Genomic DNA, 20,974 nt, shown 5'->3' on the forward strand with positions numbered 1-20,974 from the left:
AACATTTTTAGAAATTGTTTATTACAAAATACATATTTACATGTGAAGGCACTTTTAAACCGTTACAAAATTGTCACATAAGCTGTTAGTTATTTTAGTCATTTAGCAATTCCAAAAAATACTTCTTTCTATTAGCACCTAAAAAGGGCCAAATCTAATATGAAAAAAACTGAACTGCACCCAGTTGTTGTACATTAATTTTTCTAATGAAAAAACAGTATGTCTAATGACAACTAATAAGAATTTCATCACCATCATTTTTCTACAATTTCAGAGAACACCAGAACAGTATGGTGAGCATATACATAAGGAAGAAAAAAGATCTGCACATGATGTTAAACTAAAACCAAATCAACTAAGTTCTCATGATGCAATATTGCTAAAAGACTTAGGTTGTTAAGGCTGATCTTAACCACATCATCCAGAAAGTCTGCAGCCCTCCATGCAAATAACACAGACTCTGCATAAGGCTAAATCAAGATTCCCCATTTCCTCCCCAGAACACAGGAGGCTTTTCGGGACTGAATTATGACTATAACCAGTGTATAACAGCACTGGTGAACAAATGAGGACGGAAAGGTTGCTTTCCTTGTGCTTTTTATCTCAAGATCTGGAGCCAAATATTCAAACTGAATAAAGGAACTCAACAGAATAATCTACATTAAACCTAGTGTATTGTGTAGCTGCTTCCTCTTACTGCAGCTCTTCATGGTCAAAAAGATAAACACCCTTTTCCAAATCTATCAAAATCAAAGAGTTAAGTAATTAATAATTCAAAAATTAATTACAGCATTTGTAAACTGTCTCATGTACACCTTTAAATACATTTTTCCTACATCATGGCTGGCCAGATTCATTAGCTGAGACTGCATCTGAGATCATAAAAATATTTTCCATTGAACCGAGGCACAGCAGATCTATTGGCACATATTAAACGAACCAAACAACAAAGTGAACAGACCTCTTTAAACAAGTCCTATGTAATTGTTAAAAAATTTTTAGTATAATATACATGCACAGAATTGAAAAATACAGTGCTGAGAAGTTTCTGTATGGCTCTAATCTTAAATGCAATTATGATATAAGATCAAACTACTGATATACAGTAATAAACAAACCTTGACTTTTCTCCATTTTGGTAAAATAAACCCTATCAAATCCCTCAGCAAAAACAACTTAGAATTAGATGCTGGAATTTATAAATTTCCAATGAATCTACACCTTTAATAGCTATAAAAATCACATATACAAACATGCCTTATCTGATCGGGCTTACATTCAGTGTAGATACTACACAACAAGAGACTAAAGTCTTCAGGAAAAAATAAAATTAAGAGATACAATTTGTTAAATGAATTTGCACATTAGAACAGCTGTAAGTTGGCCAAAGCCCAAATTATTTTGAACTGTAACCGTCCAGTACTTTTTCACAGTTAAGACAAAATACGTATGAACAGCTTGTACAGCAGGACTGCACTGAAGCTTCCAACTGGAAAGGAGCAGCTCCCATGGCAGCATTCACTGGCTCTGAAGAAAGATAATCCAGACTAACTGAAACGTATCTCAGTGCTTTAACAGGCACCAGTGTCCCATTTATGCCACTGCTGTTCATACTTTGTGTTTTTTGCCTTACTGTAAAAGCTGTCTGATCCATGTCATAACGATCAACTTTGCTGAAGTTCTGAGAGGAGATGGAGCACAGCACATGAAGTCATACAGTTCAAAGCTGTTTAAACCTCTTACTGAGGTTAAATGATGTTTGTTCTCCACTCCATTTACTTCACATTAAAATAATGCATAAAATTCCACACTCTCTTAAAATAAGGCACTTTTAAAGCTTCTTCCCCAAACAAATACCAAAAGCTTGAGAAAATTAACTGACTTCACTTATTTCCTGAATGTCCTTATTCCAAAAATAAAACCACTGTTATTAGAGGCTGAGTCACACTCAGAACTCAGATGCTCTAAATTAGGCTAGAAAACATCCAACACAGCTTTCTATAGATCAGTCTTTTGCTAAAACAGCTCAAAGTAACTTCTAAACACAGAACGATCTTTGGGAATAAAAATAAAGATCATACTTATTCTCTGCCATTTACTACTTAAGCCTTCCTTTTTGCATCCTGTGGAAGTCAGGCAACAGTTCAACGTTAAAAAAAAATTTGGCAGCTGTCTGCATACAACATGGCTGAAAAACAAGAAATAAATAGCACAAGAGCTGTATTAAACTCCACAGCTTTTAAGATCCCATAGAAAACTGGCGGTTTTAATGATTTGCTCTTTCACTGACAACATCCTGGAGACGCTTAAGTAGAACGTCATCATTTTCCTGGCAGAGTCGTTTTGTAGGGGACTCAGTGTCACTATCAATTGTTATCGCTCGTTTCTTACTTCTTTGTTCACCTTGTTTTATCATATTGTTGATGTCCTTCAAACTCTGTGATTAAGAAAAAATTTAAAATCAAAAGAAGTATCATGAGTTACTGCATTTCAAATTTGCTTTGATTTCAGTTATCTGAGAACCAAAAAGCTACTATTTTGAACCTCTTTGCTAATCAAGTGAAGAATCCCAAATAAAAAATTCTACCCCTCAGCACAAACTGAGAAACCAGTTCAAAGAATCCTCACTGCATTAGAACACTTTCTCACCATGAGATTACAGCTTATCCCTCTCCCAAATTTACCCCTTTCAACCTTTTTGTTTTCTACCTTGGAAGGGCTCCCATTAAATTTATACAGTAGAGCAGTTCGAGGGGTCAAGCAGGCACCGTTCTTGTGAGGTGAAACGTAAACAGAGTGCTGTTGAGATATCCGCCGAGGAGATACCGGCTGTTGCTTAATACTCGGGAACGGAGACAAGGGAGGGGCTTCTATCTGAAAGAGGCCAAATTTGCGTAGAAGCTAAATCAGAAAATATTTAAAGAACAGTAACTTCAGAGAAAGGTAAGATGACACACTTCCAGGTTTTCTGTTGAATATTTTATCCGGTAGTACTTAATGAATTGAGCAAGTGCCTGCCAACTCACAGAACAAATTTATTTCCCACATGCTTTACACAGACGCTACACAGGCACTTCAGCAAAGGGGCATTGCATCAATATGAGAAGCTGAAAACGGAGTTATAAACTGAATTGCATCTGACAGTTTGTCCTCTTGAAAGGCTGTTAAAGCAAGTCCTCATACCAGTACCTATAACTATTTGACTTCTGTAATCATGCCAGTGGAACAACAAAACAAAATTAACAAAATATTTTTAACTGGCAGTAAGATTACTTCATCTCTGTGATCTTTATTAGATAGAACAAAATTCTAAAATATTTTACTTACTACATGATCCTGGTTTGTGATATCGTACTTCAGTGCAAATGATTTTACTCTTCCTACATAGACTGCATTGTAAAATTTGATAAGATCACCTCTCTCCTCTGTTCCTGACTCACTGGAGTTCTCTGTTGCAGATCTTGATGAGGAACAAGTTTTCATAGATGTGTCTAACAATAAGAGAGAGCTTCAGATTTCAAGAACATAGTATCAGCAAACTGAGTTCTTCAGATTCAGATTTATAATATCCAACTGACAAGAACTCATTCATAAATTCACCAATTAATAAGATGAATTAAATAAGTGTGCTTCAGACAAGATCAGGGTGCACTGTTGGTGGTTATGAACACTAGAAGGAACTGCAAATCACTGGTATAGGAGGCTAATGGATTATGACAAAAAGGCTAACGTAAATCTTTCCTTATAATAGTAAAACAGAACTATAGCAAAACCCCCCCCTAAAAACACAACAAAAAAACTCCCCACCAACATAGCATTATTGCCCCCTTTTTCCATGCTTTTTGTGGGGGGTGGAAGTTGTACTAAGTCTTATTTTGCTCACTTACATTGTTTAGGCAACAATCCAGGTACAGCAGTAATCAAACTAGCCAAGATCTAGAACAATTTTAAGGTGGTCAGAACTGCCAGACTGCAGACCTTGACTTCTCCAACACTCTCCACATGCTACACAAACTCACAGCAAACTAATAAGTTTTAAGCAGTCCAACAACTTCCAAGTTTTCCAGGCAAAGCTTCCAGTGATCAGCTGGAAAAGAATAGCTTTGTACTCAACTCATGTCTCTACCACAAGGAAGCCATAACACCGCTTGTTCAGGCATATAACTAAGCGGAAAAAACTACAGCTACACAAGTATATTACTGTTACTATGTACTCTCTCACTTACGGAATAGCACTACTGAATACTACAGAGGATGAAACATAGAAGGTTTTGTTTACTACCAAGCAAAATAAGTATCTTTCAAGGGAACAAAGAATAAAGCCTTTTGCAATCACTGCAACACAAGACAAATATCAAAAACTTCAGTGGATACAAATGAGCATAATTCCTTAATATGCCTGCCTTTAATCACAACACAAATGTTCCTATAAGTTGATGTCAAAAGAACACGGGTTAACACTAGATAAAGGATAAAACACTCTTAATGAAGAAAAAGTCTGGCAGGAGAAGGAACTAAAGAACTTTGTAATCAAGCAAATTTGCTAGGCAAAATGTGGGAGCCCAGTGCCACTTCAGATGCCCCAAGACATCCAAGAATCGTGGAGCTGCTAGACTGGATGCTGAACCTACAAGAGATCAGCACCTTCCTGGACCCAAGTGAAATATTCTAGGGTATTTAAAAATGGCATTAATACTTGTTCAAGCAATTGAATCCCACCCACAGTGGAAGTTTCGCATACAAAACAGCCTTCTAACTTTCTGCATGCGTCCTGGTCCCCGATCCGTTCTGCTCATGGGTTCACACACGGGCTTGTGGTTTCTCAGTTTCCTGACCTTTTCCAAGGGTAAGACAAGTCACAACAGGTATGGCACAAATTTTATGCTTTGCTCAAATCCCACTCATATCCCTTTATTCTCTAACCCAGAGCAAAGATAAAATATCAACTATTTAGAAGAAATCTGAATATATGAAAATGGTGGTCCAAAAGAGCATACCTAATGGCCTAATGCTCATCAGAAAGAAAGTAACTGCTCAGGCATTTATATACCCCTAACAAGCGAAAAAGGAAGATGAAATGACTAAGACTGACTGATGATTTCCTAAGCAAGTTCCCCCTACTTAAGCCTTCAGAATAGGTGATAACATAAATCCATATTAGGAAAAAAATCTGTCAGAATATTTTGGGTACTATTCATCTTTCCTTGTTAACTGGTACTGCTGTCCAAGAAGAACTACAATATCACTGCCACACTCAGGCACACACTAAGGAAACACTTCAACCTCAAGTTACCAAAGCTAAGAAAAAAATTAAACAAACATTTATTCCAAGTGGGAAGTACATTTTCCATGCCCTAACACAGAGAATAGCTGTTGACGAGACTGTTTGTTTTTTCAACAATGTTGTTTTCCAATACATTTAAAACCATAAAACATGCTTCCCTTCTCCTTACAAGAGCATTCCTTACTGCTTGACCATTCAGTTCTTTTAAAGCATGCAAGTACATTTTTAAAAACAGACTACTTTGCTGTACTCACCATCTGTCATTTCTACATCTTGGTTTGCATTTTTGTCCAATAGAACATCTGCAGAAATATTTCTCAATAAGACACTCCTATAAACCTACAGGACATGGAGGGAAAAACACTGTTGTCAAGGAAAACAAGAAAGTAAAAAGATTAGATGAAATCCATCTGAGTAATTTTAACATTTAAAATGATTTGATTTCCTATGCTTAGCATAAACATTTGAAAAGCCACCTGTATCTGATATTTTTATAAAGGAAAGGCAGTATTATTTACTTACATGGCTGTTTGCTTGTGGCTGATTTCTGTAACTTTTCATTATGTCCTGAAAAGTTCTTTCCTCTTTGGTTACCTGGAAAAGAAAAAGCTATTCAAGATCAACTGCAAACTGTAGTTTTTTGTTTTTTTAAATAATAAATCACATGCAGGTTCTTATCTTTACTCTAAAAGACAGTACAGCCTCTACCACCCTTTATTTATTAAGCTTTTCTTACAAGAAAAATAGACAAAATACTGAAATTGGAGAAGATTACATTAGTTTTAAATTGCAAAAGAGGGCTTTTCCTCAAACTAGGACACTGTTTACGTGTAAATGCATAGCATGTGGAAAGACCACAGAGCTTTACCATATGGGGAATAGAAGCCAGTCAACGTGGGACCCTACTTCTTTTTCTCCTTCCATACAAGGGGGAGCATGGAAGAGCAGCTCATGTCAACTTCCATCTGACTGTTGTGGATGAGGAGCAGAGCATGAATGTTTAACTACTTTGCAATTCCATAATTCAGCTTGTGCAGGTTTGCTGTGATGTCCTAATATTTTAAGGGTATGCACAGAATCGTGTCTTAGCTTGGAAGAGACTGCTGGAGGTCATTTTGTCCAAACTTCTCCTCAAAGCAGACTCAGGTCCAGTCTATTCAATTAGGTTCCCCCATATTGTTCTTTCATGAGCATTAATAAAAATACATTATTTTAAAACTCAGTTCTGGTGATGAGAATATGAACAAACAAGATTTTTTCTTGTTGAAGAATTCCTTGTTTCCTGTCTGAGCTAGTAAAGCCCTTTCTTGCTTATGATCTTAGGAATTATTCTTTTTCCAACTTTTCTTCCAGGGACACTAAGAGTTAAAGAAGGGAAATACTACAAAGTCAGAATAAATATTTGTGAATTTGAAAACTGGGCCCCTTAGCTTTTCTAACTAGAAAAATAGGAAATTCTGAACAAAACGTTATGCAGGTATACATACGCATGCCGTTTCAACTTTTTTTTATACTTCAAAACAGCTCATTTGTTACAGAACTTTGTTTTTAAGCCATGCATCTCCAATTTTAAAAACAGATGAGCAATAATTTTGCAGTAGGAGCCAGAAAGAACAAATCAAGGTCTCTGGCTAAACTGTCAGGTCTCACACTGCATGGGATACAATACTCTGAAGACAGAGTATTTTAAAAAATCTGGCAAACTACATGATAATATATGGGAGCACTGACTATTCAAGAGTTGTGCTTTTCCACAGCTACCAGTAAGCAAGGTCAAACAAAGCTAAGCTTTAATGTGTGCTCATAGTTAAGAGCACAGGCAGTCACAATTTGAACATCAGTTCCTCTCTACAGATAACGCTTTTCTTCACTTTGTCTTTCTCAAAAAGAAAAGTCAATCCTTCTCCCATTATTAGAGTATAGCCTTGTCTGTACATCATTTTCCTGAATCTGCATCTGAATTAGACTTGATGGTCATTTTAACTATCTGTTCTGAAGTTTGAGTCAAATCAAAATTCCAGTTTCAAACTCCAACTTAATAGCATCTTAAATCAATACCAGCAACATATAACCTGCATATTCAAATGCTAAGAGATTTTGTAGAAAAAAAGCCTTTCCATTCACACGTAAGGATGCAAGATCTTGCAGATTTTTGTTTAGCACTTGCATAATTGTTTTATTGTGTATTTTTTCAGTTCAATTACATAGATCATGAGGGACACGAACAGGATAGTAGAAAACACAAGCATGATGCAGTAAGACCACACACTGCTTTGTCTACACTGCCCAGCACTCAGAAAAAGAAGAGAAATTCACTCTTAACTCAGTGGCTGGTTGATGGGAACTTTTGAGATTATGAAAACAAGGAAAAAAGTAATGGGACTTCCTCCACTTTTTAGAGGGACCTTCCCTTCCAGTAATATGACATGAATAAAACAATCAGGTAGTAAACTGTAAACACAGTTTATATTTTCAGCTGAAGTAAAATTCCCTAAAGTTCTTAAGCCTACACATTACCTTTGCCATGATGTAAAAAGCACAGAGGAGTAGCTGGTCCAAGTGTCTGTCCTTCATCAGATCTGTGCAATGAACCAATGTGAATTCAAAACAAGTCCATATCTTCCTGCGCAAGTCATTGGAAACATCCAGTTTTAAGCACAGATCACGTAAGCGCACACTTGCCAAATGATACACCTAGAAGGAAAAGATACACAGTTAAAAGTCAAGGCAATGAGCTTATCCCAGTCTGCAAAAATCTTCACTTGAGTAGAGCTGTTGAACTTGTATACTTTATTTCAGCAAAATTTCCCTCTGCCCAAGACAGGTCTTCAAGTACTAAGTTGTCAACTCTGTTCAAATGCTGGCTTTCTAACATCAAATCTGACTAAAAACGTTATGACTATTGCTCCTACACCATATCAGTTATGAACTATAATAGCAGAAAATTTGGGAGATATTTCAATTATGATCAAATACAGTTCTAAATCAGCAAGCTGTCAGATTTTTTTTTTTCCTTTTTGGTTATGAAAAATCTTTCTTGAAACCTGAAATAATGAAGGCAAGTGCAACATTCTTGAAGTTCTCATTCTTCAGAGGTTTTCACTTCATCGGTGAAAATTAGACATACAAATTATTTATGCTGGAAAGCAGGAAGCGTTCATTTTCTGTTACATGCTTCAATGAACAGGAACAAGACAGGAAAGAAGGGAAAAATTATCATTTTGAATACGATTATCATTGTAACTGGAAGGTCAAAATTTCCTTACAGACAGATTTAGGTAAAGATACGAGCTCTCCTTCATAACTAAGAGCAGTGTTGCCTACTCCTTAGTTTGTCAAATATATTTGACACAACTGAAATATCATTTCCCAACTGAGCAAAGATTCTAATAAGCAATCCAAGTTCACACCTAGCTGCTTGCACATCAATAAAAATAAATAAATAAATAAATAAAGGGGGAGAGAGAGAGAGAGAGAGAGAGATTGAAACAAATTGTCACTGTTGAAATTAAAGAACCAAAAGTTCAGACAGAGGATATGACTTACAAGTTTTTCTAGGAATGAGTTTCTGTATTTAGATTTATAGCTTGTTCAGAATAGATTGCTGTAGGTTTAAAATACAGATACCATAGTGGCAAAACCCTCCAAAAATAAACTTTTCTCTGATAGGAAATAAATAGCAAAAAAAGAAAACGTCCTACGTTTTGCGATATAGGCACATATTCTTCAGAGGTGTTCAGGCAAGTTCCTCTCTCCTCCCCCAAAAGACCCCTCACACACTCCACATGGAAGGCAAGCAAGTAGGAACAAGGAATTTGAAGTTTCTCTGAAGCATTTAGTTCTTACCCTACCCCTCAAATCCCTTCATCACTTCAAGAATGAAGTTCCTTCTTTCTAGTAATTTTTAGATAGCCGTGTTATCCATCACTGCTTTCTGAAGCCCCATACCAGCAAGATCAGCACCTACGGGGAGACCTCAGAAAGTCACTAACAAGGGAACCTTCAGATACGGGATCCAAAACAGCGTGGTTCTGAACGAGCACGACATAGGAGGATAATCTCATTTTTGACATGTCTAACCCTTGCAAATGTGGGAGGCAATAAAAATAGATATGGGAATTAAAAACTACCAGTGTTTTCTAGGTACAAAAACCATTGCTAACTGAAAAAGATGAAATGCTTATCTCTTATGGGGTTAGTTTGAGGAGCGGGAAAATCAGATTCTTTGCAACACTTCAGAAACTGACATCCTTTCCCTTCTCCTCCCAATTTTATGAGAGTTGTACATGCCAAAGGGAAGGTATCCGAAGACTGAAAGGTAATGAAAACTGCTCAGGGGGATAAGCTGCCATATAGCCACGAGAAAAAGTAAAGCTCGACTTCCTAACAAAGGCACTTACCTTTCTGTAAAACAGTGCCAAGGATCCTGTTTTCTTTGGTTTGCTTCCTGATGACAGATGTACTTCGTGCACTTGATTCACCTGAGGCTGGCTGGGAGCCTGAGCCTCCATTTTAGATGGCTGACCTAAATTCATTGAAATGGGTATCAATGTGATCCCACCCATCTCATTTGCAATACCTGGAGATAATATACACATCCAGAAATAAGCGGTTTGCTGCCACCATGTGCATAGTTAGATTACAAATCCTAAATTCATTCACAAACATTCCACACTGAAGATACATTATCCTTCTGAACTGGATGCTAGAGACGCTTTGTCCTTCAGAGTATTCAGAAATGATCAAAAAGTACATTTCTGATAACTTAAAAGAAGAAATGATTATTCACATTCATGTCTAAAACTATCCAAAAGTACAGCATTCACAGGAAATTCACAGAAAACTTCTGTAATAGTGTTCCACTCTTTTGGGAGTGGATGGGTGTTTCTGTTCTGTTTTGGATTACTTTGCAAACTTGACACCATATTAAGGACAGTCCACAAGATTAGTTTCCTTAGTAGTCAAACCCTCTTGCTGAAAATCTCCTTCAACATGACAGTAGAGGTGGTTTTCTTTTCATTTTTATAGAAAAAGAACCATTTTTTAAATTGAAAAAGGCTATAAAATTAATTTCTTGTGTATCACCACCAGAAATACTCAAACATCTTTCAGCTTTAACAAAACCAAAAAAAGCCACTATTTTCCTAGTATTTATATACATAGCCCTTATCCAGAAATTTCAAAACCTTTTAATATTATAATAAAAATTAAGACAAATAGTGATGAATCACTGTTGAAGTTGAGAACTAAAGCCAAGCTTAATCTGTGATGAAGCATAACTGGAAGAAGCTCTACAACCTTCTTTGTGAGGACAAACCCCCAGGATGCTTGTCAGGCATCAGATCAAACTTTAGAATGAGATGCCAGTATATACTTGATCTCTCTCTCTTTCTCTCTCTCTCTCTTTTTTTTTTTTTAATGAGTAGTTTTCTTTTAAATGATACATTTTAAAATGCAAGTTTACTCTAACCAGATCTTCAGCACAAACAAAATATCTAGCACAGAAGGAAACCAGAAGGAATTCTTACCATGCAGTGGGATGGTAACCTTCTGTCCTGTTTTCCCTGCTACTGTAGCTGTTGTCATGGTCAGTACTGTTTGCCCAGGAGAAACTGAGACATTTTCAGCAACAATGCTTGAAGCTGGAGCAATTGTCAGCTTAGTTCCTTCAGTCAAAATCTTTTCCACCTGCATTTCTTTTGGGCTGTCATCTCCAAAGAGCCTTCTCTTAGCACTCCCAGCTGTAGGAGAACTATAGCGCTCATGAACAGAGATTGGTGACAATGGTTGCATGTCTAGCAAGCAAAGAAGGAGAAAAAAAAAGTTAAGTGCAGCAGCTTAAGAGGAACACTTCTCCACATGAGGTGAAAAGACTAACTTGTCTAACTACAAAAACAGAGTGTAAAAAGCCCCTTCTGATTAAGAAGTAATCTCACAGTTTACTGTTCCCAGGCAATATGAACAAAGACCTGTAGCCCTTTAACTATCTCCTTTTATTCTCTAGTCTTCTCGGGCAGCTCAGGTTATCAACATGAAAGACAAGAATAACCAAGTTAATTTGCAGAGAGCAAGCAGCAGCAGGGTTACAGATAGTTACTGTGGTCTGCTTAACAGATCACTAATGTTTGCCCTGAATACATTCCTCTAAAAGAATACTGACCTGGATACATCATCTTGAGTATATTCTAGCTTCTAAATCCTCTCTCTATACTAATCCTGACCAGAACCCTCCCTTCATATAACTCTGGCCCCCCCTCAAACTTTGCTGTTGCTTTCAAACGCTTACTTCATCAGTAAAACTAATGCATGCAATACTAATTGACAGGCTTCTCTTCCAATGCCCCCCCCCTTTTTTTTTGCGTTTCTGTTGTTCCTAGAAGTCCATAACTACCTGTGGGGGATACCGGTGACAGCAGCTTCTATTTCCCACAAAGCAGAAGCCTTCTGGATAACTGGCCAGGTGAAACTGATTGGAGACCTTACTTTCACACTGCCAGGATGGTTTTCTTAGTACCAAGGGCAAATAAAGATTTCCAACTCCCCTTTCCCCCCACCATTTTCCAGTTAAAGTTAGGAGCTGTCTTTGCACGCTATTAGCGCATCACACAGTCTAAGAGACTAACTATACTTTCCACCAACACAAAAAGAAAGTACACCTCTAATTAAAACTAGCGCTTTGCATTTCCACATACACAAACTGTTCTTTCTGATAAAGAGCATTTGATTCCAGAGTCTCACATACAAGATAAGGTCTCACTCCCCTCTACCCATACATGAGATACTGTCTCCAGGTTGCTTTGCCTTCTATCAAACAACTCACCACAACATCTACAGCAACTGCTTATATTCTAGTGCATTAGGAAAAGGATGTATTTTTAAAAAACAATCCCATAATGCAATTTGTCAGACAAACACAAAAGGAGTCAGCATCATAGCATCAGTCAGTCTACAGTGCACCAGCAAGAACCTACAGACTACTTCGCTGTTTGTGAAACAACGAAAGCAGCAGTTCCTTTTCAGTGTTTTTTTTCTTTGCAGGAAAGAGCAACGCAGTTCTTTGGAGGAAAACAGTATTGCCTGCCCAATTGCCCTCCATTATCTCCCTCCCCTCCTGCAAAAAAAGTTCTGTAGGAAGGAGGAAGAGATACACCTCTGTCACTCCAAGAAGGAAAGCAAGAGGTGACAATGGCAAACATCACTGGACTTGGGGGAAATAAAAGCAGAGACAGACACTTGGGTCTGAAGGATAAGAATAATGAGACTGCAACAGTAGTGAGACCTCTCAAAAATGCCAGAAACCACAAAGAGGAAGTTATACTAATAAAAAAAATGGTAATCTAAAAATCACAACAAGCTGGAAAAAAAAAAACAGCAAAGGACATGACACTGTCAGAGATGACAACACACCCCAAGAGTAAGGCACCCCTTGCATCAAAACAAAGGAAAATCCTGCTCCAGCGCAGAAATGAAGCATTATTACCAACGTCTGCTGCTAATAAAACACAGGAACGGTTTGACAGGATGCATCTAGACTGAAAGTCTTTCCATTTAGCAATGCTTAATTCTGATTCAGGATTGTTCTTTGTAATTCTAAAGTAGTCTTTAAAAAAATAAACAAACCCACACATTTAAAGTACATTAGAAACCTTGAACCTACCCCGTCTTAAACTCCCACCAAGATCTGTCCGGACCTCTTTTACTCGAGGATGAACTATAGGAGATATTGGCATCATAGGCAAATGCCCAAGCCCACTTCCTCCATTGCTTGCTTCAAAATTACTGGGAAATATTACCTGAGAAATAAGAAATGCCAGTGTAAGATAATAAATAGCTTTCCCTTCTTTGTCCCAATCTATTAATAAATGTTTTCTGCAGAAATTGTCCCATTTGAATGATTTGCTGTATAAAATGACAGTAATAAAAAAGGACATGAATTTGCTAATTAAAAAAAAAAACAGCTAACATACTTCTTCACAGGTTGGGACCTTGTTTTCTGAAGCCTGGAGAGCATCCCAGAGTGCTGACTCTCGAGTCCAGGCTAGACTCTCGAGAATTTGTTCTTCAATGCTGTTGAGATGTTTCACCATGTCTCTGGAAAGACCTTCCTCAGACCGAATCAGTACTTCAATTACCTAACGGTAAGAAGGCACGCATAAAAAAAAAAAAAAAGTTGCATCACTCATGCTTAACACCATCAAATCATTATTCATTTCAGGATCCTGTTCAAAACTTCTCTTTAGTGTAGAATGCTCCAGCTTCCTCCTCACATCTTAATCTTTCCAGCCGTTTTCTGATCCCTCTAAGCGATCCAGTTCACACCCTGATGCACCAACAGAACCTAGATTCTGCGAGTATAAAAGCACATTCTTCAAAGGCTCTGCCTTGAACATCTTCCCTGTATCAGTTTGCCTTACTGATTTTTCCTCTAACGTCAGATCTCAGCTGAAGGCCTTTACTCCTTTGTTCAAAATCTTTCTTTTCCATTTCAGTAACCCAAACTGTACATGTGCATGTCTATACCTGCACACAATTCAAAATATCTAGAAGACAGTATTAAGGTACATAAAATGGAAATGCTAAGTCCAAATATACACTTTCATTTCCTTTCAAGGTATGAATTCAAAAACTTTTTTTTACCTCCTCTCGCAAAGGCAGTCCAAGAGTTGAAAATGGACAGTGAACATCCTACCAATTCAGAACCACTCACTCCCAGGGTATTTTAAGGCCCTCTCTCACCATCACTAAGCATATACTGAATCAATAAACTGAGCACATGCAGTGCTCATTTTGCATATACAACACTTATACACTTATACACTTATCCAGGAAGATATAAGCAGATATATCTGCTTAAGTTGCGTACATGAGAGAACAGCTTTTATGCTTTCCCTCCTTTGAAAGAAGTGTCCTATAAGCCAAAAAGGTTGAAAAATGACTGTTTTAAAGGTTCATTTCAGAAAAGGTTAAACCCCTTAACATGTACAAATCAGTATCAATAATAGCTGAAAGGGCCCCTGAAATGTCATAATTCATCCCTACACTCCAATGCAAGATCCACTTTATCTATGTTATTTCTGATAGATGAATGTTCAGTCTGTTTTTATAAACCTTCAGTGATGGAAATGCCATATACTCCCTCCGTGACCTATTGAAGTATTCACCTAATTTTACTACAGGAACCAAGTGTCCAAAGAACAAAATTACAAGTGGCATAAGTGAAATGATAAATATTGGCTCTTTCATACAAGGTCTTCATGATGGTAACTTTTTGAAGTAAAAAGTGCCATAAAAACAGAACAGAAAAGAAAATGCAAATCAAATATAAATCTGTTCCACAAAGTTACGTCTGCAGAGAAAATGCCAGTGCATCTGCTACTGATCTAGGCTACCAATATCTGCAGCAATATTAACAGATTTGTTCCAGTTTCACTACTGCCTTGTATCTGAATCTTAAAGGTGGAGGAATAGAGAATAGGATATAAAACACAGGTTTCCCAAAGGATTCAATTATTTTTGGATATTATCCTCTAAACAGAACTCTCTGTTTCTAATGCTTTCAGGACTAACCACAGTAAGCTATTAGGTATCTAGTAAAAATTTCCAGGACCTATGCATAGGAGGCACATGAATAGGTGATAAAAGGAGTAAACAAGTTAAGGAACAGAAAAGATATTTGGCAGGTGGGGAGGAGGGGAAAAAAAAAAAAAAAAAAAAAACACACAACCCCCCCCCCCACCAAATTATCAGCAAAAATAAGAGAATACCCAGGAAAAGACATTTTTTGCTCTGTTACATAAAACAAAAAAAGAGAAGAAAAGAAAAATTTAACAGAGCAAGCCTGCAATAAGTAGAAGTAGTCAAAGACAAAGAATATTATTGCTATTTTATCTGTAATAAGCAGAACTAGGACACAATCAGTCCTATAGCTTGTAGTCAATAAATTTACACGTTAGTAAAACATACACTTGAATGCTTTAATTCTTACTATGTACAACTTCGAGTAGACTAAAAGTTGATCAACAGCATGCCACAGTTAAGTACCATTTACAAAATGGTATTCTTGCTTTAAATTTCAGCATCAGCTCAAGCATTACACATTCCAGGTAAAATATTTAAGGAGAGCCAGAATTTAGAATAACAGGCACATTACACAGTTCCATTAGTACCGTTCTTCTCCTGCACAATTACCTATGAAGGATAAGCATCATCCTCTAAGACTGTCAATCCAGTAACAAATGCCATTTTTAATACAGATCCAGTAACAAGACAGTATCTGCTTACCTTATAAAAATAGAAAGGCCTGAGGTCAAGAACTTCAATGATCCAGGGAAAGGTACGAGGTGAGCTATATGCAAAAAGCACAATCTCCAAGCAGCATGCCATCAGGGAACGGTGGAAGACATCTTGTTCCAAGAGAGCCTGAAGAGATTATGGAAACTGTCAGTGATCTGAGGTTAGGGAAATGGAGGCCGACTTCTTTTTCTTTTTTTATAAGAAAAAAGGTGTTCAAGTCAGGCAGAATTACAGCTTTCTCATCATTACTGTAAGAAACTTCATCTTAGATAGAGCCTGCAAAAAAATCTAACATTGTTTTTTAAAAAACACATTCTTGTTAGGGAGCATAGGAAAAATAAGTTTCTTAACAAACTCAGGATGTGTGCATTTTTAAAATCTCAAAAAACACTTAAAATTTTGTCATATTTAAGACCACAGAAGAACCCTGCAAAAGATTTAAAAACCCAGCTGGATAATGTATGTTTTGCTCTTTACAGTCAACCAAAAAGTGACTATAAGAAAGGAAGAATGGGTAAACCCACAGCAGCACAGAAGTCATTAACCTATTTAGGTACTGCATCATTTGAGGTTTCTTTTTTTGTAGCACAAATACACAGCTTATTGCCTGAAGGAATAGTTACTACTTTTTTTTTTTTTCCACCTTCCCCAATCTCCTCTTTTTACAGGGAAATCTAGAATGGTAAAGACCGGAAGTAGATTAACAGTGCCAAAACCACCACACTGTTTTCATTCTGTGGCTAAATGAAATGGTCTCCCTATTGTGAATCAAGAAGCATAACAAATGTGTTCCTGTCTAACATGAAGTACTGATATTGATAATGGGATAAAGAAGAGAATAAGAATTATCTGCCCATAAATTTATGATTCTAGAAGGCAACACAATTTAATATAATTAGTAATGCTGAATTTATACCATTTGTAATAGTAAAAAACCCTGCATTTAGGCACCTCCCATACAATTCTCTTCTGTTTAATACTAACAATATGCACAGGCTGCTCCACTGCAGACTGATCTGTTCTGGAGCTGTCTAAAGATAACTTCCTAGAGGGGGCTTAGGAAAAGTGTTCTCTTCTTTTGCCAATTCTTTACTTACTGTCATGTCCTTCCCATGTAGTCTTCGTGTTTCTTGTACCATTATAGTCTCCAAGATTTTATAGTACAAGATCTCTGCCAGTTTTAATCTGTTTACAGCAAAATCTGAAATTTAAAACCAACACCAATGAAGCCCAATGCTGTTTTAACAAATGGTTTTAGACTAAATTGACCAATACTTGGCCTTCTATAAAAAAAATTATTTGCACGTGTGTGTGTGTGCGCGCGCGCGTGTGTGTGTGTGTGTAGACTTTGTAAATCAAAATAGTATGTTTAGAAATCCTCTGGTCACAAGAACAGCATGCAATTCTAGAAAAATTTTAAAGGATTATGTATTTTAATAGCTCTAATTATGTAATTCTGCAAATTTATACCCTGTTTCCTTTAAATTTAGGTCTAAGAAGAATATAATTTTACAATTTTAGTTAACAGCTGCTAAAATTTTGATGCTTTCTTGATTATCCCATTTAGAACTGTAACCTTATTCTCTTCTGTAATGTTTTTTACAGTATTCTTTTTGACAGCAATAGTTTTCTTTCTGGATAGGTTCTGGGTCAAACACAGCCCCACTGCATTAAGTACTTATAGGATAGCATAGGTATGCATTTCATTTGCCTGGTTTCATATTTTGAAACATCCCATGCATTTCACATTCATACCTATATGAGATCCTGGCTGTTCATCTGTTGACTGAGTGTAGCTCCGACAGAAAGTTTCACCTATTTCTTTCACTCTGTTCATGATGCTTTCCATAGGGCTGCGTGCACAAGATCTACAGCAGAATGCAAAGAGCAAGTCTTGTTTGCACAAATAAATATTCTGCTCCCCTCCAGTCCCTTCCCCAAAACATACTCAAATAAAAAGGAGAGAAGCTAGTTTTACTCAGTTTTCCTCATCAGGCAATAACATGTATTACCATAAACAGTAGAGGAGAATACCTAAAAGATACAAAAAGATTGCTCCCTTTTTTCCTTTCCTAACAGTGATAGAGACACTACACAGGGGATTTCAGAACAAATGCAGAAGAAATCCAGAGTAGCACACAACCAATAGTAGCACACTAAGCAGAAAGACACATCTGTGAAGAGCAAGGCAGTAAGAAGTACACTCCAACAGGTAACCAAACAAACCCGAATGCATCTGTGCAACCGCACAAACAGGCATAGTTTGAGATAGTAAAGGAGACTTTTCAAAGTAAAGAGTCAATATCTTTAAAAAACTGGAAATCAAATTGAAACACAAAAGATAGGCAAACCTACAAACTAATAGCTTAAATACAATTATAATTATGTATTAATATTTATTTCTTCAGATTATATTACCTTGCTGAAAGTATAAAAATAAAAAGCTTAAAACACATTAGCAATAGGAAGCCTGCACAGCCAACAGATGAAGGTATGTTCAAGTAAGGCAAGACAGTAAGATAACATAAATCAATTCTATACCTCTATGTTTGTTCCAGGGGAACATAAACTGCAGCTCTATTCTTCTTTATGGAAGAAATTAGTCTCCCGTAGGAGATTCATGAACTGTCTTTAAAAAGTGGTCTGAACCCATCAGTAAAGTGAACCAAAGAGACAACTATGACTAGACAGATCTCATCTAAGAGCTCTAAGGCAGCTCAAACACAAAAATCGGTGAATTAGCAATAGTGGTGTGTAACCTAGTGCTACCGTGAGCTTCAGTAACAGCAATGAAAGCAGCAAAATGGATATCAACTTTTTAAAGGGCTTTGAGGGGATCTCAGCAATTGCAGGAAATTAGTCTCCATCCTCTGAAAATTGTTAGGAGACATAAAGAGCTAGTAGAAATATGGCTAAATACAACACAAAAGAGGAACTAAAACCTTTTTTCTTCTTAAAAAAAAAAAAAGGAAAGGAGGAAGAGCGATGTTTTATATTAGACATATACAGAAAGATAATATGCTGATATACAGTAACAGGCTTTCAAATCATTTTCCAGGTTTTTTAGACAATTAAGGTGTCGAGGGACAATAAAGACTGGGCTCATTCCTACCCATAAATCAGTTATCAACCTATGTGCCTGAAGTCTTCTCCACGAGTGATTCTCATAGGGATAATGCAGTTAAGCATACCTATCAGTGGTCTGGAAAGCAGGATGAATATGAGATGACACTATTGCTGAGGACAAAATTATTCTGCGTAGTTTAAAAAACAAAAAAACAAAAAAAAAAAACCAAAAAACCCAACACACACATACCAAACCAACTGCAAAGATCTACGGAGATACTTCACCATGTCAAACACTTGCTTGATAAAGTGACAGAAATTTGACATCATTTATACGCGAAGTAATGCACTTGAATAAAAAGAGAAACATAGTAACAATACCTAACACTCCAGACAGCTAACTTAGCTGCTACTACCACAAGGGAATGATTTTGGAGAAAACACAGTATGTTTTGAAAGTCAGAAGAATAAATGGATTAAAAACAATAAAGATAAATTCATGGAAGAAAAGTCCATCAGCAGCTATTAAATACAGCGATAGAGCTACAACCTCTGACTCCAGAAGTCCATGAACTGCAAAGGGCTAAAAGTTGAGCAAACATATCAGAAAAAAGACAATTCAAATCCAACCCCAATGTTATATGCTGCAACTAACTACCCATTGCCAATCATTTGCACAGACACAATACAGGACTAGACTAGCGCAGCAGTCAATCTTTACGTTCTCTATTCAAGTGAGGAAAAATTTTAATCAGGAAAGGTGAATCCGTGTTTTCACTTGTCTCTTTCTAAGTGCAACTTACTCTTTACAACTAGCAATGTTATGCAAAGCAGAACAATTCAGTAAGTAATGAACACCACCTATCTTGAACCTGTATTTCTAAAAGGCTGTGCAGGACTTGAGAGTTCGATGAGGGTAGTACACCTGATTATTCTAATTACAGCTTATTACATAGAAACTAATTTAGAATATTTGAGACTTTCTCCTCAGCAATTCACTGAATACCCTTTTAAAATAAATGGGCTTATTTTGTTTTCAGACAAGACCCCATATTGCAATACTTTAGCAACTTCCAGCAAGTTTGTATTAGGGCACAGTGTCTTGTGATTAGCTTCAAATTAAGACGAACTATTTTGAAAAGTTTAGCATTGAAATAAATTATGGCTTCATTAAACAAAGTCTTCTAATTAATCTATATATTGTTATACTTCCAAAGAATTATTTGAAACAGAAATTATTCGAAAGCACAGAATATTCCACATAGTTCAAAACACAGTTCCTCCCATCTCTACTAATCAGAGAATACATATCCTACTGTTTGCTGAGCCCATGGGCAAGACAAACCCGTTGAACACTTTGCTTTTCTCAAAGGTTTACTCAATACTCACCCATGTTTTAATATTTACATCTCTCTCTGAAAGACTAGGTTATTACCTAATGAAAAATGTATGTGTTCATTCAGAGATTGCAGACAAGCCAACATTTTAATTGGACAACAGAAATAATATCAAACGGTCCTTAAAAATCGAAAAACATTCAAAATAGAAATGCATACTGCTAAGCACTTGTAACGTAAACTTTTAAGAGTGCTAGAAAAAAATTTCAAAATATGAGAACTAAAAGTTATATTTTCATCTATTTATGAAGCTTGCTATAGAAATATTACTTCTGCACTTCAAGTATGTTAGTGCTAAATGTCCATTTTGACTAATTACAAATGATCCCTGATGTTACACCATAAACATAAAGGAAGGCCTGACCTTGCATAGATGTTTGACAATCACGGAACAATTTTACAATTATTTACTATTAAATTATCATTATTTATGAGCTATGAAGCAACACAATCTACTTTTCACGGATAAACATTTTATTTATACTCAGCTGCTTATGCACCAACATTTACATATGCATTTCACCACAGTCAGCATGCAGTCATGCAACTAGGAGCCAAAAATAAGTTAATTTACACAACAGGGGCACTATTCCAGCAATGGCGATTCTGAGGGGTTTGGTCAACATTCACCTAATATGATTTCCCAGCATTACACAGCAGCTAAAAGGGCTAATGCATCTTTCAGATGCATAAAGAGGAGGCTCTCGAATAGGAGGGCTATAGCTCCCCTCGGTTGTCTGCTAGACTGCCTGCCACAGACATATGCAGCTCAAGGAGGAAACTGGTAAGTTGAAGCAGGCTCAGGAAAGGCCACCAGAACTAGAAGAGTGGAAAACATGGCTGCTGTTATACAGAAGATCAACTTAGATAATTATTATGAACTCTGTTAAGCTTATAAATAAGCTACAAAGTTAGACTAAGAGATCCTGGAGTG

At 36.7% G+C, this 20,974-nt stretch overlaps 1 protein-coding gene across 5 annotated transcripts in view; it reads right to left on the reverse strand.

The window, feature by feature from the left end:
- Positions 1 to 20,974, reverse strand: part of RBL1 (RB transcriptional corepressor like 1) — a 29,470-nt gene continuing 8,496 nt past the window's right edge. For 2 of the 5 annotated variants that reach the window (XM_067307984.1, XM_013961556.2), the window contains 13 exons: positions 17,333 to 17,445; positions 16,675 to 16,778; positions 15,566 to 15,703; positions 13,252 to 13,416; positions 12,942 to 13,077; positions 10,813 to 11,079; positions 9,685 to 9,863; positions 7,802 to 7,978; positions 5,807 to 5,878; positions 5,539 to 5,623; positions 3,328 to 3,491; positions 2,710 to 2,874; positions 1 to 2,437 (listed from right to left, as the gene is read on the reverse strand). In XM_067307984.1, coding sequence (XP_067164085.1) covers positions 2,267 to 2,437; positions 2,710 to 2,874; positions 3,328 to 3,491; positions 5,539 to 5,623; positions 5,807 to 5,878; positions 7,802 to 7,978; positions 9,685 to 9,863; positions 10,813 to 11,079; positions 12,942 to 13,077; positions 13,252 to 13,416; positions 15,566 to 15,703; positions 16,675 to 16,778; positions 17,333 to 17,445 — 1,936 coding nt within the window. In that variant the 3' untranslated portion in view covers positions 1 to 2,266. Of the gene's footprint in view, positions 2,438 to 2,709; positions 2,902 to 3,327; positions 3,492 to 5,538; positions 5,624 to 5,806; positions 5,879 to 7,801; positions 7,979 to 9,684; positions 9,864 to 10,812; positions 11,080 to 12,941; positions 13,078 to 13,251; positions 13,417 to 15,565; positions 15,704 to 16,674; positions 16,779 to 17,332; positions 17,446 to 20,974 lie in introns of those variants that run through there. The other 3 variants (XM_013961555.2, XM_067307985.1, XM_013961558.2) reach the window with 3 other exon arrangements.

The sequence above is a fragment of the Apteryx mantelli genome, chromosome 18, assembly GCF_036417845.1.
Source record: "Apteryx mantelli isolate bAptMan1 chromosome 18, bAptMan1.hap1, whole genome shotgun sequence".
Taxonomy (NCBI): Eukaryota; Metazoa; Chordata; class Aves; order Apterygiformes; family Apterygidae; genus Apteryx; species Apteryx mantelli.